The following is a 19,889-nucleotide window of genomic DNA, read 5'->3' as shown; positions in this document are numbered from 1 at the left end:
AGGCGCTCGTGACGTAAGCCTTGGTCTCTTTACCCTTTCCGATGGTTTTTCCGCTTTCTGTACACTTTCAGTGTGCTTTTGCAGGTGGATTTTCCTGCAGCAAACAGAACAGATTTCCGAGAAGGCAGTACCGGCATGTGTGGATCTGATAGTGAGTTCACTCCCTAATTCAGATAGGACTATAACAAAGGTGCATAAGAAAAAAAATGTGCAATTGAAGGTAGGCACGAAAGTGCATGAAACGCACCTTCAGGGCACTTCGGAAGTATATTCTTAGTCCGCACACAGTCATTCATTTTATTTATTTATTTAATTAATATACCGCCCTCCCCGGGGGCTCAGAGTGTTTTACATAATAACATAAGAACAATACATGGAACAGTCTATAAAACATTTGAATAACCATGCAATAATAACTGATAATTGTAAACAATGATATATAATAATGTTATATAATTGTATAACCAATAAACAATACAACGTTGCAACATCCAAACAGGTCCAGAGTCTATAGGTGGTGTTCTGAGGGGGGGAATTTTGAGATACATACAGCACCGCGTCCCATCAGGCGACTCTGGGTGGTTTCCGACATTTTAAAATCCAATTCTACTTAATTCATAAAACAGTAAAATGCAATTTATCAACAATTACTTTATATCAGCCTTTCTCAACTTTTTAACCCTTGAGAACCCCCCTCCCCCCAAAAAAATCTCACTTCAAGAAACCCCAGAAGTGGTGCAATTGTGGAGAACATGGTTGGGAAGCAGAGCTGGGTACATACCTACCCAGAGCCCCTCCTCACCTCCTTCCAGGCCCATCATTGGGCATTTTGGAAGGGGGGGGGACAGGGTAAGTCAACATGACCATATATGGTCATATCACAATAAATGTCTAACATTTTTTAATATATAAAAAATGAACTCCTATCCATTTGGGAAACCAAGGGCTGTCAAGAAACCCCAGGGTTTCACAAAACGCTGATTGAGAAAGCCTGATTTAGATTAGTATAAATTATTAAAACTTTAATCAAACAGCTTGTCAGTCAGGTAAATTTTCATTTTGCTGTATTTGGGTCGAGGGAGCATATTTATATGGAGGGAGCCTGATTGATGTTTTACCCACACATTCTGAAAAGATCATAACAGAAGGTCATATATTGGCCACGGATTTGTCATGATTTGCTAACACTGTGATAAACTCTTTCACTAGTTTGAATGCTGACCAGGGCAGCAGGTGCCAACAGGTTAATACACTTTCAATCCTCTTTGGAAAAGCAGGTTGAAAGTGCAAGTACAAAGCATTCACATTCAAAGTGCTAAGTATATGGTGAATCCTTGGATTGCAGAAAGGTTTATTTATTTATTTATATTTATAGTTGGATTTATATACCGCCGTTTGCTAAAGGTCTCATGGCGGTTCACAATGAAATATAAAATCTCAGTAAAATCATATAATATCCCATAAATACACATTATTACAATAAAAAGATGGCATTATATTCTGTAACTCCCCGCTTTCCTCACTTGTTCAGAGGTCAGAGGTTAGTTCCATAAGAGAGAGGAGAGAAAAACTGGCCGATGGATTAGGGATCTTGGATGGAACCCGGGCTCTGCCCTGGCCTCAACCATATGCCAGCCGGAAGAGCTCCGTCTTACAGGCCCTACAGAAAGATGGTAGTTCCAACAGAGCCCTTAGCTCCTCCGGGAATTCATTCCACCAGGTTGGGGCCAGGACCGAAAAGGCCCTGGCCCTGGTTGAGGCCAGGCGAACGTCCCGGGAGCCCGGGACATTCAGTAGATTCATACCCGCAGAGCACTTTCAAAAAGTTTTCTGCTTTAGCTGCTCATTACAAATCTGTAACTGCTCCGCAGAGTGGTATGAATAAAACAGTAAGGGGTGTGGGGGTGGGAGCTGTCCGTGATGGGGGGGGCAACGATTAGCCCCTGGCCCTGGACTGAAAAGCGGAGGGCCCAATCGGGAGGCACAAAGCGCTTTCCAACCCCCCCACGTGGGCCACCTTCGCCCCACAGTGGCCATTCCCGTGCTGACTGCCAAGAGGGAAGGTAGGCCCACAGCCCCAAGGTCGGGTGGGAGTCAGCTGGGGAGGGGCCTTCTGCCAGGCCCAGGGACAGCCTCGCTGCATCACAGACGTGGCGGGGCTGTCCCTGCGCCCGGCAGAAGCCCCGAGGTAGCTGGGGAGCCGGCCGGGGGGGCTGCCAGGTCCACCCCTCTCTGCCCCGCGAGGATCCCCTGCTTCCCCCCACTTGCCCCCGCGTTCTGCCACCACTTCCCAGCCCCCAAACACCCAGACACCCACCAGTCTCTTCCCCCGCGACCCTCCCTCGCCCCTCTGTCTCTCTGCCTCTTTCACTCCCTCTTGCTTGCTGTGTTTCAGTCTTTCTGCATTGCTTTATTTCTTCTTTCCTTTCTTCCTTCCTTCCTTCTATCCATCCATCCACCCTCCCCTTAATCTCCTTTCTCGCTTCTATGCACCTTTCTTTCTCTCTTTCTTTCTTTCTTGCTCCCATTGCTTACTCTCCTTTCTCACTTTCTCTCCCGCTTTCTTTCTCTCTTTCTCCCTTTCTCTATGCCTGCCTGCCTTTCTTCGCGAGTGGCTTCCTGCTGGCAAACACGGGATAGTAAATCTTGCGTTTTCAGCCCTCCTCATGGAGAGACTCCTCCTGCATTTCCCCCCTGCCCATCAAGGCTTTCTGCCTTGATGAGGCTGCAAGGGAAAACGAGCTGAATTTCTCCCTCTGCTCCTTGGCTTGTCAATCAGAGCAAGCCAACAATCACAGCACAGCAGTTCTTCATGGACTGAAACTTTCTTCTCCTCCCACCCCCAAATTAATTTTTTTAAGAAGGCACTTCCACATTGCTATGTGGAAATGTCACAAGACAGATGCATCTTTAATAAAATCAACACTGCCAGAATGATACAGTATTCTTCCCCCCCCCCCTTTCTTTTGGAATTCTAGTGTTTTTTGCAGATTGTTTCTATCTGGGTGGATGTCTGAGAAGCTGAACATTGTCCATGGAGCCCAGGAAGACATTTCGTGCTAATGGTTGGCTTTAAACCAAGCTGCTCAGACCCCTGTATGATCAGGCTGCCAGATTATCCCCCCCCTTTCCCAGCTCATTCTCCACTGCCAGAAAACAGACATGGCTGTGTTTTGCCTGCCTGATCATGGACACAAGATTGTATTTCACCTTAGATAATGTAGGTTTATGGTCACGCTGCAACACGGACTGTGCCATTTAAAAAAATTACTCCCGCAAGGGCAGGAGCGAGGGCCCCTCCATATGGTCTTATCCCTGGTTTCTCATTGATGGTTGGCGCGATTTAGGGTAGTGAATCCAGTTTTATGGATTCCCTAAATCATGATTTAAAAATGGCCAAATCGCGGCCCAGCTACTGGACAGCCTCGACAGGCTGTCGACAGGCAACGTCATGGGGGGGGGGGCTCTATATGCTGCCAACATGGGAAGCCTTTCCAGGAACATTTTTCTGGTGTGGAAACTTCTTTAGTACTCATCATTTGCTGATTTTATTGTATGCCGATTATGCTTTGTACAATAGTACTTATGCTATTTATACAATAGCAGAGCTGAACCATATAGATTGTTGTATCGGAATTTTTTTTGCCAGGACAAGTAGTTGGCTAATTATAGTAAATCAAACAATTTTGTTTTTCAGAAAGCTGATATATACAGAAAAGTTAATCTGCTTTAGATAATTGAAGGACATTTGACTGAAGAAGAAGAGTTGGTTTTTATACCCTGCTTTTCACTACCCAAAGGAGTCCCAAAGTATCTTACAATTGTCTTCCCTTCTCCACCCCACAACTGACACCTTGTGAGATAGGTGGGGGGTGAGAGAGCCTTGACATGATTGCTCTGTGAGAACAGCGTTATTAGGACTGTGATGAGCTGAAGGTCACCTAGCTGGCTGCACGTGGAGGAGCAGGGAATCAAACCTGGCTCACCTGCCACTCTTGACCACTACACCAAGCTGACTCTGAGCAAGTGTATTTGCTCTATTATCTTAGATTTCATTTTACAGCTTTCAATAAATGGTCTATTCATCTTAATCAAGGAGTTCGGCAAGGCTGTATACTGTCGCCTTGCCTATTTAACTTGTATGCGGAGCATATCATGAGAAAGGCGGGATTAGAGGAGTCACAAATTGGGATCATGATTGCAGGGAGAAATATCAACAACCTCAGATATGCAGATGATACCACTCTAATGGCAGAAAGTAAAGAGGAACTAAAGAGCCTGTTGATGCAGGTGAAAGAGGAGAGTGCAAAAGTTGGGTTGAAACTCAACATCAAGAAAACAAAGATCATGGCATCTGGCCCTCTCAATTCCTGGCAAATAGATGGGGAAGAAATGGAGAAAGTGACAGATTTTATTTCCCTAGGCTCCAAGATCACTGCAGATGGGGACTGCAGCACAGAAATTAAAAGATGCTTGCTCTTGGGGAGGAAAGCTATGGCAAATCTAGACAGCATCCTAAAAAGCAGAGTCATCAATTCCTGGCAAATAGATGGGGAAGAAATGGAGAAAGTGACAGATTTTATTTCCCTAGGCTCCAAGACCACTGCAGATGGGGACTGCAGCACAGAAATTAAAAGACGCTTGCTCTTGGGGAGGAAAGCTATGGCAAATCTAGACAGCATCCTAAAAAGCAGAGTCATCACCCTGCCAACAAAAGTGCGTTTAGTCAAGGCTGTGGTCTTCCCAGTTGCAATGTATAGCTGCAAAAGTTGGACCATAAGGAAGGCCGAGCATCAAAGAATTGAGGCTTTTAAACTCTGGTGCTGGAGAAGACTCTTGTGAGTCCCGTGGACTGAAAGGCAAACAAACTAGTCAGTCCTAGAGGAGATCAGCCCTGGCTGCTCCTTAGAAGGCCAGATCCTGAAGATGAAACTCAAATACTTTGGCCACCTCATGAGAAGGAAGGACTCCCTGGAGAAGAGCCTAATGCTGGGAGCAATTGAGGGCAAAAGAAGAAGAGGACGACAGGCTGGATGGAGTAACTGAAGCAGTAGGTGCAAACTTAAATGGACTCCGTGGAATGATAGAGGACAGGAAGGCCTGGAGGATCATTGTCCATGGGGTCGCAATGGGTCGGACATGACTTCGCACCTAACAACAACAGCTGCTATTATGAAGGTTTTTGTTCAGTTTGTGGATCATTCTATTCTGATGGAGATTTATCAAGCAAAAATCATGTTTTTACTGCATAGAGCCCCTATTTGGATTTCAGCACCTTTAACTACACTGGAGGTTGTGCAGGTTCCTTTACTCTTCTGTGAACTCTGAAATATAATTCAAATTCTATAGATCATCTTGGGATAAGTTAACGGAGGGTGAGGTGTTGAGGTTAGGGTTTAATTTGTCTTACTAGTAATATATCATGTTAGAAAGAAGGTTCTGAAATCATTGAGGAGCCTTGTTCAGGATGTTATCATTTTAGAAGTCATTGTTAACTTCTTTGCAGGGCAAATCCCTCTTTTTCCTGTCTTACTGAGGTTTTTTTTTACTTTTCTAACTGACCTTTTAAATAAATGTTTTGACTTGACTAAGAACTTTACCAATTGCACAATTGTCAAGTCTTTCTTTTAATTAGGTCCGGGGGGACTAAATCAAATCAAGCTGCCTTATCCGGTTGCATTGTACCTATCAAATTTTTGATCTCAGAAAGTTGAACAGTAGGCCATAGGGGAAAACTATCCAAACTTCCTGAGGTTACTTGGCATGTTTCAGAGATGTCCAGAGCCGCATAAAGTTCTTGATAGTGTTTTCCCCAAATCTCTGGTAGTATGGCTGAACTTGGATAGGATTTACGTGTACAACCAGAAACTACTCTCCAGAATTGTGATGTGTTATTTTGTTTAATTGCTTGCCTTAGCAGCTCCCATGTTTTGTATGTATCCTCTAACTTTTTGCATTTAATTAATGCTTTGTAATAAGATTTCTTTTCCTTTCGTTTTTCCGATAGTTTTTGTGTAGGGTTATGTCTGTACTTTCTATGTTTAGCTCTTAGGGAACTCTTACATTGCCTACATTCTCTGTCGTACCAAGGTTTAGACAGATTACTTGCCCTCTTTCTGGTCTTTTTTTTTCTTTTTTTTTACGGAAGGGATTTACACTGGGATTTTACACTGGGATTTCTTTGTGTAAAAAACAACTGCGTGAAGGCACTTCGTTTCATTCTTTTAAAAAAATTAAAAACCAGCAGTGGATGTTGTGAATACAGCCCATAGGCACAGAACTTTAACAGCGCTGTGGTGACTCTTGTGGCACTCCACTGCTCACCTCCCTCCAGTCTGATAAAATTGTCAAGTCGCTGCAAGGGTATTAGCAGTCCCCAGAGACTCTTCCATTGTGGTAGAGCTGTAATTGAAACTCTACCTCACTTTCTATTTAGTTGTTATTTCTATTTGTCTATAAGAGCAAAATGTATATTGCTTTTATTGAGCAGGCTTCCTCATTGTAAATGTAATTTGTATCTGTTATATTTTTTGGCCAGTAATGATAGGTGTGTTACTGTGTCTGTGGTAAATTACGTAAGATGGGCATGTGTTGAAAATATCTCTGGGTTTAATTGTTAGTGGGGCTGTTTTACCAAAGTACTTTTGGGCTCTTAGGTATTTAAACAGGAATAGGACATCATAAAACAGCATTCAGGACTCTCTAGCCTTTCGGGGCAGGTTATTTTGTTGTAGTTTTCTGCAGTTCTGCCATTCCTACATATCTGTTTTGTCTGCGGGTATGGTTTTGTGTCTTCATGACTGGCACAGGGATTTGCCATTTTCTATTAAATAAAATGGTACTGATATTAAATGGAATGTGTCTCTTAAAGCAGTGGTCCCCAAACATTTTATCACCGGGGACCAGTCAACGCTTGACAATTTTACTGAGGCCTGAGGGGGGGGTAGTCTTTTCTCGAGGGATGTCACCACTGCTGCCTGAGCCCCTGCTCCGCTTGCTTTCCCGCCGGCGCCCCTGACTTCCCGCCACCCGCTGGGGGGCGCTGCTAGCAGCAGCTGCACAGTGCCACTCTGAGGGGGAGCCCCAGCCATGGCAGCCGCCGGAGAGCACCAAAGGTGAGCCGGCAGCAGAGTGGCAGGGCATCCCCCGAGGCAGCAGCTGGGGAGGAGGAGCTGCGGCCCGGTACTGATTGATCCATGGACTGGTACCGGTCCCCGGACCGGGGGTTGGGGACCACTGTCTTAAAGGAAGTTTAAATACTAGTGCCATCAAGGAGTTTCATTCAAAATTATGGGTCTATGCATGTAACAGTGAAACAAAATCCTGACAGCATTTTTAAAAGGTAATCTAAGATGTCCATGAAGTAAAGATGGATCATTGCCAGACACTTGGGCCTCATCATCATCCCATATGTATTAACAGTGCATGTAGAACACACTCCAAAATCTTTTGCAATTTGTAGAAATGCCTTGGCAGATGGACATAGCCTTTCTGTAGGTTGTAAAACTACTGTTTAAGAATGCAATTTCCCCAGAGAACAGGAAAAACTCTGTCCACAAATCGTAATATGTTTCAGGTGTACTGTTTCAGAACATAATTATTCTCCCATGTGAAAAGATTACATTAAAATAAAAATCTAGTGAATGAATTTACGTTCTAACTTCCATCCTTTTCAAGGTTTCTTTATCATAAATTCTTGCAAAATGCCTTAAAATGGAATGTTATGCAATCATAGAATGATTTGCGATAGCTAACTACTAGACAGATATCTAATTGTGGACAAACTCCACAATAGAAAAAGCACTATGAGATTATCATGAGTAAATAAAACCAGTATTATCTATGATACTGTTAGACAGTTTTAAAAACTTTTAAAATAAGGCTTTTTGTTCTGAGTTGAAATTGTTGACGTGAAAGCTAAGACAACACGACAGAAAGGTACAGAAAGTTACCATATCAGTTTACCATGCTAATCTATTATTAATTATTTTGAAAGTGGTAGCACAATGAAAGGAAGCTACTTAATATTACTGATGCAATACCATGTAGAAGCCAGTTCAAACAATGGTAGTCCTTTCCTTCTAGCCAAAGGTAATACACTTTAAAACAAAGCAAAGCACGAGATTTAACCTTGAATTGTTTACAATTTTAATATGGCTGTATGCTTTGAAGTTTGCAGTTGATCTGGATTTCTTTTTTCTTTTTTTCTTTTTTTTTGAGTGTGCATAATATGTTCGCTGCTGCTACAAAAAGTTTTGTTAAGCAGGTTGGTGATGGAGGCCGACTAATTCCTGTTCGTAGCCTCAGCGAAGCTGATAAGTATCAGCCCCTCAGTCTTGTTATCAAGAAGAAAAGCTGCCTTATTTCCAAAAGATCCAAATTTATTTCAACACCATTCAGCCTCAAAGACATTCTTCAAGGAGACAAGGAAATTTCAGCTGGTAAGGGGTTTTGTTTTGAACTTCTTAATTGTCTATAAACATGGAATTTTATAATGTTTAAAGGTATAAGTGAATGGAATAAATTCAAAGGAAGAGCGTGTCTGATTATGAAAAAGACATATAGCTTAGGCTGTTTTAAGGAAACTGAAATGAAATACCACATTATAAACAGGCAACATTTAAAAACCTCTGAAGACTGAAAAATGTTAGAAATTCAAGATGATTATATTTTTGTGATTTTAAAATAAAAAATAGGCTCGTTGTGCTGTGTAGTCCTACACTGTTAGCAAAATAAATACTATTTAAATGTGTCAGCATTTCCTTAATGTACTTCGTAGGTGTGCTCAGGACCTCTCCTTAGTGTATTTACTTCCTAGAAGGAGTGCTTAGGACTACCACAGACTTAGTTTTCCTTAGCACATCATACGTTTAATTCAAATTTCTATAAAACACTCATGTTCAAACCACATCCTCCAATTTGTTATTCAAAAACCATAATTTTAAGTAAGATGTCAATAGAGCTTTTGAGTTTCTGGGAGAAAAACCCCAATACATTATGGACCCTGTAGAGACAGTAAATTGCTTGGATCTTGTAAAGATGGAAATTGTTTGGAGAAACTACACATTACAGCCCTTGTTTAATCCTCACCTACTAGTAGACGAAGTCCTGTCTCATGCATACACAAAAAAAACCAACAGCCCCCCTCCAAAACTAAGGCTGATACTGGATGTTTAGGCTAAATGTGTCCTTTAGTGTTTCTGTCCAGCATGGTGCAGTGGTTAAGAGTGGAAGCCTATATTCTCGTGAACCGGATTTGATTCCCTACTCCTTCTCCACGTGCAGCCAGCTTTCTCAGCCCCCTATACCTCACAGGTTATGTGGTTTGGGGAGAGAGGAAAGGAAGGTGATTGTGACCTGCTCTGAGACTCCTTAAGGTAATGAAAATCAGGGTACAAAATCCCAGCTTTTCTGTCATCTTCTCTATCCAAAATTATTTTCTCTCCACAAATCACAAACCTCAACAGAAGTTAAATTATTGCATTATTTCTAAAGGGATATGATTTTAGGTAAGCCGCTTATTTTTAGAAAGGTAGCTCAGGTGCTCGTAATTTTTGGTAACCATCAGAAGTCCCCCTGTTGCAATAAGTAACAATATTTAATAAAAATTAATAAATAAAAAAATCTAATAAATAACATGATTTGAACACGAAGAAGTAATGGAGAAGATATATGTGCAATAATTACCCTTATCTGTCCTTGTACGAACAGATTTACTTTCTTTCTAGGAGAAAGTGACATAAATCCTTTATAGGATATTTGTGGGGTTTTTTAAATAATTTTTATTAAATTTTCAGAAAGATAGAGAAGAAAGGAAAAAGGGGTATAAATATAAATACATGTTAATATATTTTCTCAGCAAATTAAAATTATTTGGTTACAAAATGCAGTTAATAAACATTTTTAGTATAATATATATATATATCAGATATAATTTTATTTGATATTCGGAAAACAATTCCAATTGTCCAAGAACTTTTCAAGAGAGTCTCTATGTATTAGACTGCCAAGTTTAGATATTGTTGCAAATTCTCCCATTTTTGTTAGCCAGATGTCAATTTCCAGTAGCTCTTGCTGCTTCCATCTTTGTTCCACAATGACTCTGGCTGCCATTGCCACATGAAAGAAGAATTATGTCAGCTACTCAGGTAAATTTGGTAGGAGAAAGCTTAACAACATATATTTAGTATATGTAATAGGAACTTAACATCTATAATTTTTGCATAAGACCATGTATCTTTATCCAACTTTTTAAACTAAATTACATAACCACCATATATGAAAAAACGAACTTATTGTCACTTGGCATCTCCAACACGTCTCATCTCTGTGCTTCAGTTTTCCCTCACTGATTGATACTTTGTTAACTTAACATTTTTGCACCACAATTGCTCTCACTCCTCTAACAAGATATTTTGGGTAACATTCTGCCAAATTATCATACATTTTTTAACCTGGTCACCTTCAGTTTCTGTCTTCAAAAGGTATTTGTAAATACATCCTAATATATGTGTTTTTTTAATTGATTTGTAGTTCAAATTAAGATATCTTAACGCAGTGGTCCCCAACCCCCGGTCCAGGAACTGGTACCGGTCTGTGCATCAGTCAGTACTGGGCTGCGGCTCCTCCTCGTCCTCCTCCCCGGCTGCTGCCTCAGGGGCTACCTTTGGTGCTCGCCAGTGGCCGCCATGGCTGGGGCTCCCACTCGGCGTGGCACTGCGCAGCTGCTGCTGGCAGCGCCCCCCAGCAGGCAGCATGAAGTCAGGGGTGCCAGCAGGAAAGCTAGGGACTTTCAGGTGGCGACGTCCCTCAGGAAAAGACTACCCCCCCCTGGCTTCAGTAAAATTGTCAAGTGTTGACCGGTCCCCAGTGATAAAAATCTTGGGGACCACTGTCTTAACGGATTGCCGCTGGCTTCTTTCTAGGATATTTGAATCAGGATAATTTAGTCTGAAGTTTACAGAAGATTCAGACATTGGTTTCCAACTGGATACTTTTTATTGCCTCCTTATTTTTATTCTGCTCAATTTGACTCATATTTCCTCTTTTTTTAAAATTAGTTATTTGACATTTCTCAGAAAAGGTATTGCCAATGGAAACTAGTAAGCAAGCAAGTGAAAGGTGAATACTTTCAATTTATTAAACTTCCTGTTCTTGGAAACTTGCCAGTGCCCATGCCAGATGGCTCGTGCTTCCTACAGAAATATCTAAGATGCATTTTGTTTCACTTGGTGGGTTATGGGTGAAATTGTAAATGATGCTTTAGGATGATGTGGTCTTATTCTGTGTACTGAACATTCTATATACATAGAATATAATTTAATATGTGGCAAATTATTATTATAAATGAAGCTGAGACCTTTTCATACTTCAGTAAACGGCTTCTTTTCCACAGGTATTTCATCCTACCAGTTACTGAATTATGAAGACAAATCAGATGTAACACTCAATGGTAGACGAGGAAATCACATCAGAAATTCTGTTGGAGTCAATGTTGCTGGATCAGATTCCCTTGCAGTGAAGGCTTCTTTTGGTATTGTAACCAAACACGAGGTTGAGGTACCAACATTACTCAGAGAACTTACTAGTAGGTTGGTATTATTTTCCTTGTTTTGCTATTACAGTTATTATCTAGTTCCATTTTTGAAATGAATATTAATATTCTATATGTGTATGTCACTAATGCCGCATTTTATAAGCTTTCTAACACCATAATTGAAAATACTGCAGGACTATGAGGAGTATTTTGCTATTTCAGAAAAATTAATTTTGATCACTGCCTTGTCCGTCAGTCACAAGACAGTAAGAAGACAATTCTTTGTGTGGTCTCGGAAAATATTAGAACAACACGGCAGTGTTCCCTGTCTGTGCATGCTGGTATGAGAGGCGACACGATGAGGGTGAGCATGTTTAATGATGTTCCTGATGCATATTGATGTCCGACACAAGCAGAGGTAGAATCTTTTAAATACATTAACTAAATCTATGCTGTTTTATTGCCCATGTGCATAAAATCTTCTCTGCCCAAGGACTGGGGATCATTTAAGATGACGAGTTTTACAAAAGAAATAGAAACAATCGCTAAGATAAATTAATTCTAATATCCTAGTTATTTTTTCCTTTTGGAAATGATTTGTGAGTATTCGGTAGCATATTCATGAAGTGCTAAAACGTTTAAGCTTATTGTCTTGGTTTTGAACTTGGGATAGATAATGGCTGCAATGCCAAAAAGCAAGACATGAACATTCTCTGTTGGGTCAGCTTATATGTAGACCAAATTATTTTCCCGGAACTTTGCTCTAGAATTGTATGTAGAGAAATTATCTAGCTTGCAAGCTTCTTAACTCAAATATTTAGCATGAATCTACTAGTAAGGAGGACAATGTGAAATATTCCCTAGAAGTTATATGGCCTCTGACAACACACACCTGTGATAGAATGCCATGCTTAGCAGGCTTATAGCCTCCTGTCGGTAGGCCAAGCACCTTCCTCCTGACTAATAAATGGAGATAGGCACAGATGGGGTACTCTATAAGTACACTACTAAAAAAACCCACATAGGCAATACAATGTGAATCCTGTGTCTGCCTGTTTCAAATACATCTTCCTCAGTACAGTTTCTATGATACAAATTACTACAAACAGTGATATTCAAAGTAACATCTGCACAGTATTATGCAGTGAAACTTATATCTACGCTGTATTATATATGTTTGATGCCAATAAAGGTTGATATGGTATGATATGTATTATCATTACTATCATCATCATCATCATACCTATCACTAGCATCACTAGCACTAATCAATAAACGTAATAAAGCTCCAGTTGCATCCAAACAACTCACTCCTTACCTGATTGGCCTTCCCTGGTGGTATCTCACCAGTAGGGAGAGGGCACTGTCCCAATGAGGGCCAGTTAGTTCAAATTGCATGCACATAGAGAAGGAGCACTGATTGGCCTTCCCTGGAGGGTTGCCACCAATAGGGAGAGAGCACTGTCCCAGTGACGGCTAATCAGTTCAAATTGCATGCAGTTAACTAACTCCCTACCTGATTGGCCCTCCCTCGGTGTGCCACCAATAGGGAGAGAGTACTCTCACAATTAGAGCCAATTGTGGGGCTCATCTGTCCACCTCTTCCTGACCTCCCTGAAAGGCCCTGCTGTGGGTAAATTGCTACATCCCACCCTCCATCTTCCCCAGGCAAGGGAGGGCAGCCAGCTGCTTCCTTTGCCTCCTGTGTTGGTCTCAGGTTTCAGCTCCCTGCTGGAAATAAGCATAGATGAGCTGATACAGGAAGAGAGAATCAGTATTTCAAAAACAGAGTGCCAAGGGACAGACAGAATGCAATTAATGTCTTAACTCAGTTCAGGGAGTAAAGGGTTCATTCAGACAGTCCAAGAGCATCAGCAGAAGAAACAGGTCCACAACCCGCCCAGCCTCAAGTTAATATAGGCTGTTTGCAGCTTCTCAGTCCTCATTGTCCTCACTCACAGTCTTCTGCAATCAGCAGCTGTCTGGCTAATGTAGCCTTTTAGACTGAGCTCTCTTCCAGCCCATTGCTTAATTGACTCAGGTGAGCCAGATTGGATGACAAGGCAGGAAGCTGCAGCTGGAGGCTGAGCAGGGCAATGAGGAGCTCCTGCAAGAACTTTGGGTTCTAAGCTTTGGTTTGTGTGCAGCTCCGTTTTCTCTTCCGGGTCAGAAGTCTCTTCCTGTTGAACATCTGGCTGGGCTAAGCTGTCATCCACCTGAGGCTTGGATAAAGCTGGGAGCTCCTGGTAAGGCTTTTCCTCAGTAACAGGATCTGGGCTCACAACATCTCCCCATGGCCCTGCAGCTCTTTGCTTTCTCCCACCCTCCCTCTCCTTACTGTGGCTGGGGGGATCCAGCAGCCTTCCCCACCCAGCCTGACCCTTGGAAGATGTGGGTGGTGGGTGGAAAAGAGGCAGCCCCTCATGACCTTTCCTGCCCGGCCTGGCCTTGCCTTGCCTTTGAGAGATATGGGGGCTGGGAAGGAGGCACGCCACTTCCCATGGCCTTCCCCACGCAGCCTGACTTTTGGAAGATGTGGGGGGTAGGAAGGAGGCAGACCATCCCTATGGCCTTCTCTTTGCAACCTGGCCTTGGGGAGATGTGTGTTGGGTGGAAAGGCGACAGCCCACTCCTCCATGGCCTTCCCTATGGAGCCTAGCCTTTTAGGAGATATGGGAGGGGAAGAGGTGGGCCACCCCCATGGCCTTCCCTTTACAATCTGGCATTTGGAGATGGGGTGAGTGGGAAAGAGGAAGCCCATCCCCTATGGCTTTTCCTGAGCAGCCTGGCATTTGGGAGATATGGGGGTGGGTGGGAAAGAGGCAGCCTCTGTCACCCATGGCCTTCTTCACCCAACTTGGCCTTTGGGAGATGTAGGGGAGGGGCAGGAAGAAGGTAACCCCCGTGGCCTTCCCTGCCTGTTCTGGCCTTTGGAAGATCTGGGGTTTGATGGGAAGGTGGGGAAAATAGGGACCTGTGTAGTCACTTTTGTATGGGGGTGGGGGTTGGAGGACCACTGCTACTCCAAGGCAGCTGTTTTTTTCCCCAGTATAGCTAATGCTTATTCTCCTCCTTTCCCTCACACCTTTTCCTTTCTCTCTTTCCTCTTTATCTCTCTTCCATCCTGTCTTTCTTTCATCTTCCTGAAGGTTTCCAGGACCCCACCTGGAAGTTGGCAACCCAGCTGGCTACATATGGAAGAGAGATCAAACCCAGCTCTTGAGATTAGGGTCTGTTACTCTTTAACCACTTCTCCATACTGGATGTCAAGGGGGAGGAGGGGGCAGAGCCCAGGAATGTCACAGTGCAGGTCTTTGTGCTAGTGCCTGGTGTATTCCTGGATTCAATGGGCTTTGCCTGTAGTGTATGTATAATACTGTATAAATTTCACTGTATAATACTATGCAGATATTACTTTGAATATCACTGTAGTCATTTCTATTGTAGAAACTGTACTGAGGAAGAAATATTTGAAACAGGCCTGTCTATACACTTGAGGTTGCCCTTTCTACGGTGACGCACTAGAAGATTAAAGAAAGCAACACAAGATACTTGTCCTCACCTTTTTGATAAGTTATAGAAGTCAAAGAGTTCCCATTGTATTGCCTACATGGGTCTTTTTTAGTAATGAATGTTGATGGCATATGTACATGCTTTAATTTAGAATCATAGAGTTGGAAGGTCATCTAGTCCAACCCCCTGCGGAATGCAAGAAACTCACAGCTACCTGCCCATCCACAGTGACCCCAATTCCAATTCACCTCCTGATACCAAAGTGGTGATTGGCATTACCCTGGACATACAAGGAAGGGCCACAGAGCCAAGCACCAAAACAATCCTTTCCTGCCCACCCACTTACAATCTGCCTAAGTTCACAAAATCAGCATTTCTGTCAGATGGCTATCTGGGCTCTGCTTCAAGACTCCCAAAGAAGAAGAAGAAGAAGAAGAAGAAGAGTTGGTTCTTATATGCCGCTTTTCCCTACCCGAAGGAGGTTCAAAGCGGCTTACAGTCGCCTTCCCATTCCTCTCCCCACAACAGACACCCTGTGGGGGTGGGTGAGGCTGAGAGAGCCCTGATATCACTGCTCGGTCAGAACAGTTTTATCAGTGCCGTGGCGAGCCCAAGGTCACCCAGCTGGTTGCATGTGGGGGAGCGCAGAATCGAACCTGGCATGCCAGATTAGAAGTCTGCACTCCTAACCACTACACCAAACTGGCTCTGGAGAACCCAGAGAAGGAGAACCCACCACCTCCCGGGGAAGCCTGTTCCACTTAGGAACCACTCTGTCAAGAACTTCTTGTGAATTCATTTCGTCCTATTGGTTATGGTCCATTTACACCCATAAACCCATGGAGACTAAGGAGGGAATATTGTGTCAGTATTGTACATGGAATTGTGTAACAGGACAGTCATTTCTGCTAGCTTTCATCTTAGTTTTCATGGTCACTTTTAGTAGAAAACTATTTTAAATAGTGGAAACATTTGATCCAGTATGGATAGTAGCAACAATGATGTGGAGGATACTTTTTAACTTGCTGGAACTTTGCAGCGAGTAATTGAAGTTATTGAAGAGAGTTTTGACTTGCAAGAATGGTTAATGTAATATCTTATTTTTTTAAAAAACAGTTTCATATTATTGATGAACATAATTACAAAGGACGTGACAAAGCTATTGTCTTTCCTGCGCATACAACTATTGCATTTAGTGTTTTTGAACTTTACATTCACCTGGATGGAAATTTTGGTAAGTAATCTGTTTATTCTGCAGTCACAAATTGTTACTTTTTTTAAAAAGGCAGTGTATTACAACAACAATATTGATAGTGCAATTCTCTGTTGTTAGGCCATTCTAAGGCCATTGTAACCAATGGCCTCAGAATGGTGTGACACTGCATAGGCCTGCCATTTATGACTTGAACATTTAGGTATGTGCAGTCTGTGGAAGGTAAGTGCCAGAGTACAACAATTGGTGGTGAAGAGATCGATAGTGTTCCATAATTCATCTTTCGTGGATCACGAATTGATGAGAGTATGGAAATAAAACGTCAGATTGCTCTGGGTCGCTCAACAATGACAAGCTTGAACCGAACATGAAACAGCAAGGACATGAGCCTGACTACCAAATGCAGATTATTTCCAGTAGCCACTTGTGATTGTGAAAGTTGGACGATGAAAAAATCAGACAAGAGAAGAATCAATTCTGGGATCTGGTGGGAGTTCAGGAGGAGGTCCTTAGCAAGCTAAGGCTGGTTCATCATTGTCATTTCAATGCTGAAAGGTCTGGGCCACCTGGTCCCTGAGGAACTGGCAGAGTTGCTGGAGCTTCAGTCTGCTTACTCCTGGTTGCTAGTGGCCCTCTAGGCAATGGCCTACCTGGAAATCTTTCTGTAAGCTAAGTGGCCTGATCTGCAGCGCTGTTATCAGTTATGTTCTAAAAGGACTGAGCAGATGCTTGGTGTCTGAATGAGTATCACAGTGTCTGCCTACCAGCTGGACATAGGATTTCTAGTCCAGCAAATGAATCTGTGCTTGGAAGCTTGTGTTTCTAGCTTATTTTGCTTTTATCTTCCCCCCACCCCACTCCCAGCAACCCGTTAATGCCCCTTTTCTGTTATAATGATTAACAAAATCCATATCACGGTTGTATTTAATGTTTTGGAACTGTGCTATTGCTTAAATAAACTAGTTTAAAATGTTATGTTTTTTTTTCAGAACTCTGTGTCACTCCAGAATCGAAAGGAGGATTTGAAAAATGGCCAGCGAGATCATTTTCTTTAATCAGATTAACAAACAGTCTGTTTAATCGAAGTATGATATTTTATATTTATGCGCTCATCCCACATTTATTTGATTAGTGATTGATTTAACACTACATTTGCTTATAAAATTAAATGTTAGGAAAAGGATTTTTTTGCACTAGTGCAATAGCAGGAGGGCTGTTACTGAGCCTAATTAAAATAATTGCAGAGATTTCAAAATATGCATGGAGCATCAATTTTTAATTATAAGACTTTGCTTAATATAACATTGTCTCACATTTTAAACTGCTTTAATTGCAGACCCTAACTGTATTCATTGTATAGTTGGATTATAATTAGCAAATTAGCAAGACATTTTGTGACATATGATAAAAATGGGTTGGATGTTCCCATGCTACTGGCAAACCTGGCCATATTATAGGCTTGTTACCTATCTTTGTAATCCTAAATGCAACTCTTCTGTGAGCCTGTATAGTGCATTGTCATAAGACACTTTGTCTTTAACCTGCATTTCTTGTGTTATACAAGTGTTTTGGTTTCTGGCCAGTGAGTTACTGGGTTACTCTAAGGATGAAAATATTAAAGGACTAGTATCAAGCCCGTTTTAAAAATGGGCAGCAGGCAGGAGGGCGTGAGAGGGTGGCCGTGGCTCCCTTTGGCCTGCAAAGCGGGCTAAAGGGAGTGGAAAGCTCCTCCCCCGCTGGTGGCGACAGGGCTTTGCGGCCTGCAGGGAGGCTGCAAACTCCCCCCCCCCCCAGCTCCCTCCCAGCAGGAGTGTACCTGCTGGCTGCAAAGCCCTGTTGCTGCCTCTCTTCTCATGGGTGACAATGGAGGCCGCAGCCACAAGGCTTCTTGCAGGCAAGGAGGGAGGGTGGGAGCTGGAGGAGGAGGACCAATCAGGGTGGACCTGGACGGACAGGGCCCTGGACAGTCTCCTCCCAGGAGGCTGTTTCCTAAATATATAAGGGAGCGAAATAGTGTTAACGATATGAATGTTGAACTATTTTTAGTACAAGCCGTCACAAATACTGATACAGTAGGAATCAGATGGTTTATTTTGAGAACATAAAATATTTTCAAGTTAATGTAAAATGTGACCAAGCTTTATGACCTCACCATACAATAAGGATACGACCATCCATGTTTAATCACTTTCTAACAGTGATATTAGCAACTAGTGTGTCCTGATAATTCTGAATTAAGTACTGCAAATGTAATTTGTTAAATACTTGTACGACAGGCTCCTTTTGGGTGTGGGGAAGGAGAAATTTGAGTTTATTCATACTGGTTTTGACCAAAACTGTTTTTAACTGTTAATGTAAACTACCTTGAACCATGAGGAAATGTGGGGTATAAACCTTTCATTAAAAATAATAATTAAATTCTAAAGGTTACTATAGAGTTAGAATTGTGGGAGCAGTTAATATTTCTTTTAGCGCTTAAATACATTAAAAGTGAGCAATCGCTATTCTTGGTGTTTTGTTTTGTTTTACAGATAAAGGGGTAATGGATATTATTGCTCATCCGGATAATTACTTAGACGACCTTTTTGCAGATTACTATGAAAAAGCTGCAAGTATGACTGACATCTCCACTAACTATCTCCGAGAAGGGGCTCACATACGAGTCAATTTACTCAACAGCAACATCCCCAAAGGTCCCTGTGCCTTGTGTGGAATGGGGCGTTCTAAAAGGGAAACGGTCTACGGCTGTCTCGAGTGTGCTTCCAATGGACAGAAGTTTGTAAGGCTGCACGCTGTGCCTTGTTTTGACCTGTGGCACAAAAGAATAAAGTAAGGTTTTTCTATAAATGCCTTAGGGGTTGACTGTGCCACGGACGTCCTCGTGAGTTGTAGCATAAAATGCAGACCGTTTATGCACTGGATGTTTCATGCCTGGCTGCGGGCTAGAATTTTAGTTGTAGCAGGTTGCCCAAACCTCTTCCTGCACCCGCATGGGGGGGAGCATTTGGCTTTGTGTGCCTCATCTGCCCCCGACTTGTGCTCCTGCACAGGAGCTGGGGCAGTGAAGTTCCCAGTGCGTAAACAGTCATCGAGCCACAAATTATTTTATCTCTTTTTGGGTTTTTAAAGCAGTACTTCTTTCGGTAAGATAAGCATCAGTTCAGAAACGATTTCACAGAACTGTTCCGTAAATGTGTTCCTTTCTGTGGAATTTCTTTCAAACTCAAGGTACTATAATAGCTAGCACATATACCCTTTTAAATCTAAACGGGAACGTCTTAAAATAAAAATTATGCCTATCGGTGTATTTGCCAGAGTAACTTGGAAACGTCTGTTTTTGTCTAAAGAAAACCATGTGTTTTACCTTAACTACACCACTAAGATGTCAAGAAGGCATATGCATTATTTATTGATACTATAAATATTTAACTGAAGTATCCAATTAAGTAGGTGTTTGTGTTAGCTTTGTTTATAGATACACTTAAACAGAGAGAAAAGCTATAAGCTGGTGGTGAACAAATGTTTAGATTGCCAATGTCTTCTCTTATATTACTTTCCTTTTACTCTACGCCTCTCATTTGCATCATTCAAAATGAGCTGGTTTTAAATGGTGTAGTTGCTATTTAA

General features: G+C 42.2%; 1 protein-coding gene across 2 annotated transcripts; it reads left to right on the top strand.

The window, feature by feature from the left end:
• The first annotated feature begins 7 nt into the window (after positions 1–7).
• Positions 8–19,889, top strand: PJVK (pejvakin). 2 transcript variants are annotated; one of them, XM_077319600.1, is made up of 7 exons: positions 8–151; positions 8,221–8,441; positions 11,396–11,591; positions 11,759–11,900; positions 16,166–16,283; positions 17,252–17,347; positions 18,794–19,889. In XM_077319600.1, the coding sequence occupies exons 2-7, from the start codon at positions 8,231–8,233 to the stop codon at positions 19,093–19,095; spliced, it is 1,065 nt and encodes a 354-aa protein (XP_077175715.1). In that variant the 5' UTR covers positions 8–151; positions 8,221–8,230; the 3' UTR covers positions 19,096–19,889. The 2 variants fall into 2 exon arrangements, with proteins under 2 accessions (XP_077175715.1, XP_077175714.1); XM_077319599.1 differs by lacking the exon at positions 8–151 and having other exon boundaries at positions 2,342–8,441.

This window comes from Paroedura picta, chromosome 2, assembly GCF_049243985.1.
Source record: "Paroedura picta isolate Pp20150507F chromosome 2, Ppicta_v3.0, whole genome shotgun sequence".
Lineage (NCBI taxonomy): Eukaryota > Metazoa > Chordata > Lepidosauria > Squamata > Gekkonidae > Paroedura > Paroedura picta.
The sequence above is the reverse complement of the archived record's forward strand: the minus strand, read 5'-3'. Positions and strand labels throughout refer to the sequence as shown.

What these genes read in the sequence shown, in the direction of transcription:
- PJVK (XM_077319600.1), top strand. Translation starts at nt 8,231, where the DNA reads ATGTTCGCTGCTGCTACAAAAAGTTTTGTTAAGCAGGTTGGTGATGGA. An exon ending in TGAGAGGCGACACGATGAGG is followed by an intron (nt 11,901 to 16,165) that starts GTGAGCATGTTT and finishes TTTAAAAAACAG; the next exon opens with TTTCATATTATTGATGAACA. An exon ending in TCACCTGGATGGAAATTTTG is followed by an intron (nt 16,284 to 17,251) that starts GTAAGTAATCTG and finishes TTTTTTTTTCAG; the next exon opens with AACTCTGTGTCACTCCAGAA.